Source organism: Pseudorca crassidens, chromosome 11, assembly GCF_039906515.1.
Source record: "Pseudorca crassidens isolate mPseCra1 chromosome 11, mPseCra1.hap1, whole genome shotgun sequence".
Classification (NCBI taxonomy): Eukaryota; Metazoa; Chordata; class Mammalia; order Artiodactyla; family Delphinidae; genus Pseudorca; species Pseudorca crassidens.
In genome coordinates, this window is record NC_090306.1 from 68,171,712 (window position 1) to 68,181,603 (window position 9,892).

General features: G+C 36.0%; 1 protein-coding gene across 1 annotated transcript in view; it reads left to right on the forward strand.

Moving 5' to 3' along the window:
- OTOGL (otogelin like) overlaps positions 1–1,984 on the forward strand; it is a 149,428-nt gene extending 147,444 nt beyond the window's left edge. The window contains 1 exon segment of the mRNA XM_067697438.1: positions 40–1,984. Coding sequence (XP_067553539.1) covers positions 40–240 — 201 coding nt within the window. The 3' untranslated portion in view covers positions 241–1,984.
- The last annotated feature ends 7,908 nt before the right edge of the window (positions 1,985–9,892 follow it).

Below are 9,892 nucleotides of genomic sequence, written 5' to 3' on the forward strand. Positions count from 1 at the left end.
TTAAAATTTTTTAAACAATTTTCTCATCTCTTCTTACAGATAAATGTTGCATCTTGCGATGGAAGATGCCCATCAGCTACCATATTTAACATCAATATTGAGAGCCATCTAAGATTCTGTAAGTGTTGTCGTGAAAATGGGGTACGCAACTTTACTGTGCCACTGTATTGCTCAGGCAATGGCACTGAAGTCCTGCACACTCTCCAGGAACCTATAGACTGCACATGCCAGTGGAATTAAATTCTTGGATTCCAAGAACTCTATGCAACATCATAAGGTCAAATGGAGTTAATTTTTATCGCTCTTTTTAAGGCACTGGGCAGATTTATACTGTTTAATAATGTATTTTTCAGACTATGGGATATGGCAATTTAACACTTGCTACAAAATAAATAAAATTTCCAGGAAAAACTTCATTTATTGACTTAGTCTATTTTAGAGAATCAAATGATTTTAAGGTGTTCAGCTGAAATGCTGTTATGTATATAATTGCAGCATGCAATTATATTCTCATCTATTAGAAGGTTGTTTTGTAGGATTCTTTCAGTTTCACTCAATAGTTTTTTCTTTTTAATTTGAAAAGTCTGCCATAGCTATTCGAAATAAGATACTCTTCATTGCTACTGTTTATTCTGGTAAATGTAATCAGTTAATAGTGGCATCTGGATAGTCATAAAGAGTGGTACGCTTAGAGACTGATCATAGAACAATAGGATTTTAGATTATTTGAAGTCTGAGTGGATATTAGGAATGTTATTGTAAATTTCCCTTATTTTGCAAATTTATCAGATAACCAGAGAAGCTATGTGACTTGTACAAATTCATCCAGTGTAATGATATAGTGAATTCATGTTAACAGCTGATTTAAGTCTACATCTTTGACATTCCAGCAATATGTTCTTTCCTTTTGAACAGTATGGTAAGGTGTGTATCACAGAACCTTTTATTCTTAAGGAGTTTGCTTTGCCTAGAATTAAGAATTTTAAACTCAGTTCCTTTAAAAACAAGGAAAAAATGCCACACATACATATGTATATACATACATGTAATAGTTACCTGAATAATAAGGAACGGGGAAATGTAGCATCATTTGCTAAATAGAGGAGGGAGATCTCGGGCTTTTATTTTTTGTACCATTAAAACTGTTTTCAAATATGTTGTTATTATTTAACATTTAGTTAGCTATTTACTGTCTCATAGACGTCTGATATTTGAGATGTATTTGCCTAACTATTGAAGTTGCATGCTATTTTTCTGTTCATGCTGCTGTTTTGCCAATGAAGGATGAAATAAAATGATTTGAATGTATTAGTAGTTCTACAGTGGAATGCCGCACTTTTTAAAGACAGTAGATTATTGACATTTGCAAGGAATATATTCTAAGATCTTTGCAAACCCCCCAATTGTTTGCCACTTATAGTATATAATTATCTGATTCTCCTCATCTGTAAAAAGGAGAGAATGCCCCACTTGGTATGATTGTTGTGAGGATCAAATGAAGTTGAACATCAATGAGAAAAGAGTAAAACTGCATTGAAAAGTGGATGTGGGAGCCTGATGACTAGGCTGAGCTAGGTGATTTGTTTCTATTTAAAAATCATGCTACCCAGAAAAATTACAACAGATTAGATATTTTGGGACCCCCCAGGGTTACTTAGAAATGGATGAAAGAATCAAATGAACATTGCATCTGCAAAGCCCCAGTATCTACTGTATATAAAAATTGATTTTATCTTATTTGCACTTAATAACACTTATAAGTGTTCTGTCTAGACATTAACATTTCAATATTCTTTGATTCCTGTTAACATATAGATTGAATCAAATCTATTTGGTTAAAATATACTAATATTTTGCTTAAGAGAAACTGTATTTACCTCAAATGAGGTACATAATATTGTATATTGTCTACCACTCATTTCTTTATTTTCATGCTCTGTTAAATATTTATTATATTAAAAATATTGAATTGTCTTTAAACCTATTTGTGGGGAAAAAGGGAAACATTTTCCTAGAACTTCATAAACATTCTCAAATACAATAAATCTATATTGAGCACTTGCTATGTGTCAGGCACTGTTCTAAGCTCTTGAGAACATGGGCAATACAAAATAGACACAGGGCTCACCCTCATGCAACTTAGAATCTAGTGAGAAAGTAGGTATTGCATAAATAAACACACCTGCGGGGAAAGTCCAGAAGGAAAACCCAAAATTCTTTGGAATGTAGTTCAAGGTGGCCATCAAATCAGCAGAGGGGTACAAATGGACTTTCCATAAATGGTGTTGGGACAACTGGATAGTAAACTGAGTAAAGAGATGTTAGATCAGGGTATGTGGAGTCTGGGATATGAACTTCTCAATGTAGAACAATATATTTTTTGATTTCTGAATTATGTTTGTATCACATATTCCTCACACTTAAATTAGTTATAAAATAAGTATAAGGGATCTTAGAAAAGAACAGTCAGGAAAGGAGGCTGAGAAAGAATAGTTATAGAGTTTGGAGTAAAGCCTGGAGCCTTAATGGGGGTCGTAGAAGCCAGGAATTGGAGCTATTCTGTCAAATGGTGATGAAAAGTCATTTGATTTATAGAAATAAGAGTTCACTGGTGTTTCTTATTATGAACAAAAGCCATAATGAAGTGGTGTATTAGTCAGTTTGGGCTGCTATAACAAAACAGCACAAACTGGGCAACTTAAAAACATCAGACATTTATTTCTTACAGTTCTAGAGACTGGGAAGTTCAAGATCAAGGTGCCAGCAGATTTGGTGTCTGTGAGGGTCTGCTTCCTGGCTCAAAGACAGCAGTCTTCTTGCTGTATCCTTTCCATGACAGAAGGGGTAAAGGAACTTTCTGGAGTCTCTTCTAAAAAGGCACTAATCCCATTCGTGGGGGCTCCACCCTCATGTTCTACTCACTGCCCAAAGGGTCCACCTCCTAATACCATCATATGGAAGGTTAGGACTTCAACATATGAATTTTGAGGGGACATGGCCATTCAGCCCATTGAAAATGAGTTGAAAGGTGATAAGTAGATGATAAATTGGACTCAATATGTGCACTGCTCCTGATGTACTCATGCCCAGATTCACTCAAACACATGCTTATGTTTCTGCAGCTGGTGCCGCCTGTTCCCATCTTCATGACAGTTTCCCCTCCCAGGCAGCCTGAGGCAGCTAGGCAGGAACAGCACAGCACATGTGCAGCAGGCCCAGACTAAGCCATTGACCTCCTTGCCTTACTCTGACCACTGTCTCAGTCTTCTGGGGAGGAAGGACTGCATCCCTCCCCCATGTCTGCCTTAGGGGCTCTGGTTTCTCCTACCACTTCTGAGCCTGGAAGAAGCATCATGCCCCCTGATTACCATGAAGAACTGAGTAATGCAGCCTGGAAAAAAGGAGGAATTAATACCCTGTGAAGTAAACTCTGAACAATGGACAGGTCCAGGAGCCAGCAGGTAAATTGCTCACTGTCACCCCTCATCCTCAATGGCTATTCCAAGATGCAGTGGTTCCATTTGGCCTTTCCAGATATATCTGTTTGGTGTAAGCAGTGGCCTGCTCTCTAACAATCTGACTTGTATTAGTTTTTGTCCCTCTCCTGCCTCACTTTCCTTAAATCAGTTCCTTGAAGAGTCTTCTTCACCTCAGTAAATGACAACTGTCAAATTTAGTGTGTGTGTGTGTTGCATTAAAACTACAAGATGTGATTTTTAGTTTAGATTTTTTAAACAGCTAACACTCTTTATTGAGTCATTTTGGAAGGGAGAAGAGTAAAAACAAACTCTCTTGTATTGTTTGTAGGAGAAAAATAATACAAAACATACACATAAATAATTTCTATTGTCATTTTGTTTATTTTTGTTTTTCTCCCTGCCCCTCCTGATCTGGGATTAAATTGAACATAATTTTTAATTTCTTTAAGAATTTTTAGTGAACGCAGTCTTGAGAAAAAAGAGCAAAGCTGGAGTTATCATGCTGCCTTACTTCAGACTCTACTACAAAGTTACAGTAATCAAAATAGCATGGTATTGGCACAAAAGCAGACACATAAATCAATGTACCAGAATAGAGAGCCCAGAAATAAACCCACACACCTATGGTCAATTAATCTATGACAAAGGAGCCAATAACATACAATGTAGAAAAGACAGTCTCTTCAGTAAGTGGTACTGGGAAAACTGGACAGCTATATGTAAAAGAATAAAATTAGAACATTTTCTCACAGCATATACAAAAGTAAACAAAATGGATTAAAGACCTAAATGTAAGATCAGAAACCATAAAAGTCCTAGAAGAAAACATAGGCAGAACACCCTTTGACATAAATCATAGCAATATTTTTGAATCTGTCTCCTAAGGCAAAGGAAACAAAAGCAAAAATAAACAAACAGCACTTAATTAAACTTAAAAGCTTTTGCACAGCAAAGGAAACCATCAACAAATAAAAACACAACCTATTGAAGGGGAGAAAATATTTGCAAATATTATGACCTATAAGGGGTTGATATCCAAAATATATAGACAGCTCATACTATTCAATATCAAAAAAATGAACAACCCAATTTAAAAATGGGCAGAAGACCCAAATAGACACTTTTTTCCAAAGAAGACATACAGATGGCTAACAAGCACATGAAAAAATGCTCAACATCACTGATCATCAGGGAAATGCAAATCAAAACCACAATGAGATATTACCTCACACATGTCAGAATGGCTATCATCGAAAAGTCTATAAATGAGAAATGTTGGCAAAGATGTGAAGAAAAGGAACCCTAGTACACTGTTGGTGGGAATGTAAATTGGTGCAATCACTATGGAAAACAATATGGAGATTCCTCAAAAAACTAAAAACAGAACTACCATATGACTTAGCAATTCCACTATTGGCTATATAGCCAAAGAAAATGAAAACATGAATTTGAAAAGATACATGCATCCCAATGTTCACAGCAGTATTATTTACAATAGCTAAGATATGGGAACAACCTAAGTTTCCATCAACAGATGAATAGATAAAGAAAATGCGGGGCTTCTCAGGTGGCGCAGTGGTTGAGAGTCCGCCTGCCAATGCAGGGGACACGGGTTCGTGCCCCGGTCTGGGAAGATCCCACATGCTGCAGAGCGTCTGGGCCCGTGAGCCATGGCCACTGAGCCTGCGCGTCCGGAGCCTGTGCTCCACAACAGTGAGAGGCCCGCGTACCGCAAAAAAAAAAAAAAGAAAAAGAAAATGTGGTATATACATACAATGGAATATAACTCAGCCATAAAAAAGAATGAAATTCTGCTATTTGCAACAACATAGATGGACCTGGAGGGTATTTTGCTTATTGAAATAAGTCAGACAGAGAAAGACAAGTACTGTATGTTATCACTTATAGGTGGAATCTAAAAAAATAAATGAACAAAACAGAGACTCATGGATATAGAGATCAAACTAGTGGTTACCAATGGGGGAAGGGGGAGGGGCAAGATAGTGGTAGGGGATTAAGAGGTACAAACTACTCTGTATAAGATAAATAAGCTACAAGGATATATTGTACAGCACAGGAAATATAGCTTTCTGAGCTTTTTATATGAAATTAATTACCATGCAATGTTTCAAAATTAATGTTCACATTACACAGAAAATAACACTATTGAAATCCAGATATCTCAATAATTTCTTAAAATTAATCTATTGAGAACATGTGTGGCTACAATATATAGATTCAGAAGATTTCAAGATACAGAATAAGTATGACTCTGATCAGAGGGCCTGTATGTAGCCCAAGTGGATTAGGATTCATGTTTGTGCTAATATTCCCAGACAGGGTCGCTGTGAATGATTGTACATTTTGGTCCCAGTATTAAAGTGCTCATCTGAGGGGCGAGGCTGTGCTGAAATCTGACTCAGGTTCCTCAAGCCAGGTCGTGAACCGAGACAAGAGACTATTTCTACCCAGAGGATGAAATTCCCTTTTCTTTGCACAGAGGCACTGGCCTCTTGCCAAGCCAAACACCCGTCTTTGGGACTGCATCTTCCCAGAGGGAGGAGCCTGTTTCTAATAACTCCTGAGGTAAGAAAGGGGAGGCATTTTCTAATTCATCCATCAGACATTGTGCCTTTTCCTAATACACCTGTCATGAGTAGGCACCTTTTCCTAATTTGCACAAAGGTCAGCAACTGTCTGTTCCCAGCCTTCATTTCTTTCTAATAAAGTCTTAAAAATGACTATAGTGCTTGAAATCTTGCCTCTAGACTGCATCTCTGGGGAAAAACCCCTTAACTTTCAGAGTTTTTCTTCAACAACTGCTAACTAGAAAGCTTTAAGTTCTAGCTAACATAAAAGTTCTATTATTAGATTATCTATTATCAGAAAATACAGAGTTTAGCAAACCTTGAGATTGATAAAAAAATAAATTATACTTACTAAAGAGTATGGAATTTAAGTTTTCTGCTTTCTCAATCATATTTATTTTGTGTCAAAATTATCTTAAATTATGTCTATATTTTCTATTAAAAGCTATATATGACACATATAAATAACTTCTAGTTTTGTGACCCAAATTAATAGTTCTATATGTGAGTAAACTATAATCCTTACCATCAGTGTCAATGGCTCCATTATTTACTTCTTATGTTTGATTTATTTCTTGGTTGCTTGATTTAAATCTCCAAGTAATTTTTCTCTAGAAAAGTACATGGAGTGTATATTTTCTAAATTTTTAATCACAGTGTATCATGACAGCTAAGATTTCAGGCTCTCAGACCAAGTAGGTACAAATTCAACTCCTGATACCTTCTTTTGCTGTGTGACTCTAAATTTAACGATTTTGCACTTCATATTTTTCAAATTTCTCATTGGATTAGTGTAAGGCTAATGGACTTAATGCTTGTAAAGCACTTACTATAGTGTTTAACATGTAAAAAGGACTTGATATATATTAGCTGAGTATAAAAATCTGAGGTGATAGTTTGCTCCTCCTTACATCCTTTCATGCTCCTCTGATCACCCAAATTGTCAAATCATGAAAAACTACAATTTCCTTCTTTCGCAGCTACTGTTTTTGTTGTTAGCCATCTTTCTTCATCTCTAATGTTTGTGTTGTGATGGCCACTCATAAAATATAGTGGGATGCTGTTAAAACCTGTTGTTTCCTGGCAGCTACTATGTCTGAATAGATGTAGAAAGACCAGGGAGACAGTTGGAATGAAAGAAACTTCAGGTACTTTTGAAAGATGCACTTTTGTAATAATACAGTTTCTGACCAGTTTCTGGTATTTACAGATCTCAAAACTCCAAGTTAAGGAATTGGAAATGGGAGAGCTGTAAATTATTTCCTTTCCCTTTTCCTGGTAGACTTTGATCTATTATAAATAACAGAATTTCTTCCAAAATCAGTTTTGTTCTGTTAAGCAATTTTAGTTTATGAAATTTTTTGTTTTTATATTTTTCTGTTTCTTCACTGTTTAGAGATACATTAGCCAGGGTTACACTAAAGTGCTGGTGATACACCATTATAAACTTGAAGATCCATTTAAACATTTTTTTTATGGTGCCCCAAATTTGGAAACAACTTAAATAATCTACAGTTCTACAGTTCAGTTATTGTTATATAAATTATATGATATTCATAACTTGGATTATTATGCACAATTCAAAATTATATTTTCAAAGATTCTTTACTGAAGCAACATGTTTTGTGAAAAAAAGCAAAATATAAAAGTAAATAATTTCAATCTTGCCAAAAAATATATATATGCATTGCACAAACAATATCGGGAAGAAACAGATGAATATGTTCAACACTTGCTATCTTGGGCTGATGGGATTATGGGTAAATTTATGGTAAATTATGGTACATTTTCCATGTATACAAAGATGTATACATCTTTTGTATACACCTGTGTACCAAAAATGTATACAAAATGTATACATCTCTTTAAAAAGCAAGTGTTTCTTTGGGGATTTGAAAAAACAGATTTTTTTTCTTTTTTCTTTTTAAGGAGAAAGTGAAGTCCTTAGAGAAACAATTGTGGTAGATGGAACTAAAATCAAACTTACCCCGAAGTATAAATTTTATTATTTAAGTAATGCATAAACAATTCTACTCATTTTTGCATTTTTTCTTTAGAATTAGCCATTTTGAATAGTATCAACCTCAAACAAACATTGTAACACTTAATAGAAGAGAAAAATAGAAAACTCGTTAGCTTAAGTAAAGGAGTCTATATTGTGATTCATGTGGAATTTGTGGCCCATATTTTAAGAATGATGTTTGTTTGTATTAAAAGAGAAACGCTCACCAGCCTTTTAAAATTTACTACAGTGGTAATTGTTTCTCTTCACTTAAGAATTAGAGATATTGGGTTTCCCTGGTGGCGCAGTGGTTGAGAGTCCGCCTGCCGATGCAGGGGACACGGGTTCGTGCCCCGGTCTGGGAAGATCCCACATGCCGCGGAGCGTCTGGGCCCGTGAGCCATGGCCGCTGAGCCTGCGTGTCCGGAGCCTGTGCTCCGCAATGGGAGAGGCCACAACAGTGAGAGGCCCGCGTACCGCAACAAACAAACAAACAACAACAAAAAAACCCCCAAGAATTAGAAGATATTGAAAAGGAACACTGCTTATATCTATCATTGTCAAAAAATGACCATCTTCAGCAGCTTGATTTTGGCTAAAATAACATGCATATACTACGTGTTTATGTGGCACACATAGTTGAAATAAAGCACTACATTTTCTTGTCATCTGTGGAACACTTATTTTTTGTGCCCTTTTCTTTCCTGGATAAAAATTATATATTTTGTAATACATATAGTATACTTTTAGCACCCAAATCTTATCACTGATTTTATTTTAGAATAGTACAAACTCTGAGATCAAATATCAACTTTAAATAAAATGTCTATAAAATTTTGCAAAGAAGTCTTAAGGAAATAAACTGACCATAATATTAGGATAATAAATACCAAATATATGAGAATTATTCAGTGATGAGAACAGTGCAATAAAATCAACATTTAGAAAATGATTTAACTTCAGAAATAAAGTACATAGGTTATAAATATATTAGACCTTTTGCTAAAAGTAGTACCTAAATACCTGTACTTTTTAAGTTATATTCATTTCCTTGATCTAGCCTGAGCTCTAAATTATATCAAATAAGACAAAATTATTTAGTCAATGAGCAAGGAGATTCTATAGCTCTTTATGTAATTAATGGTTAGGAGAACAGACTCTGGCGCTAGAGTGTCTGGGTTCAAATCCCAGTGATGTTACTTACTACTCTGGGAGAGGAGCTGTAGCATGAGTGCCAGTCCGATGGATTCCTTCAAAGAATTTGAGAATTTGAGACAACCGGACTTTGAGATGGGCAAGAGAGAATGAAATGCTGGGACTTGAATGCATCAACCTCTGCTAGCTTCATCTTTCCCACTGCATCCCAAGTTGTCGCATGTGCAGCTTTGATAACTGCAACCTTGCATACAGCCACGGCCACGCAGCTTTGGTGGAATCATCTTTATTATGTTTGTCAACAAAGAGGAAGGGGCATCTGTCTCTGAGCTCTTGTTGGGAAATCCTGTGCAATGATTGGTCAGGCTTGCTTATCACCTGATCAGTCACATTGACTGTTGGGTGTGTATTAGCTTTCTATTGCCATGAAACAAATTACCACAAATTTTGTGGCTTGAAGAAAAATGTTTATTATCTGACAGTTTCTGTGGGTCAGGAGTCTGGTCAGAGTTTAGCTGGGCGCTCAGGATCTCACCAGGCTGAAATTAAGTTGTTAGGTGGGACTGTGATCCATCATCTGAGGTTCTGGGTCCTCTTCTTCCAGGCTCATTCAGGTTGTTGGCAGAAATTAAGTTCCTTGTGATTGCAGAAAACTGAGGCCTGTTTTC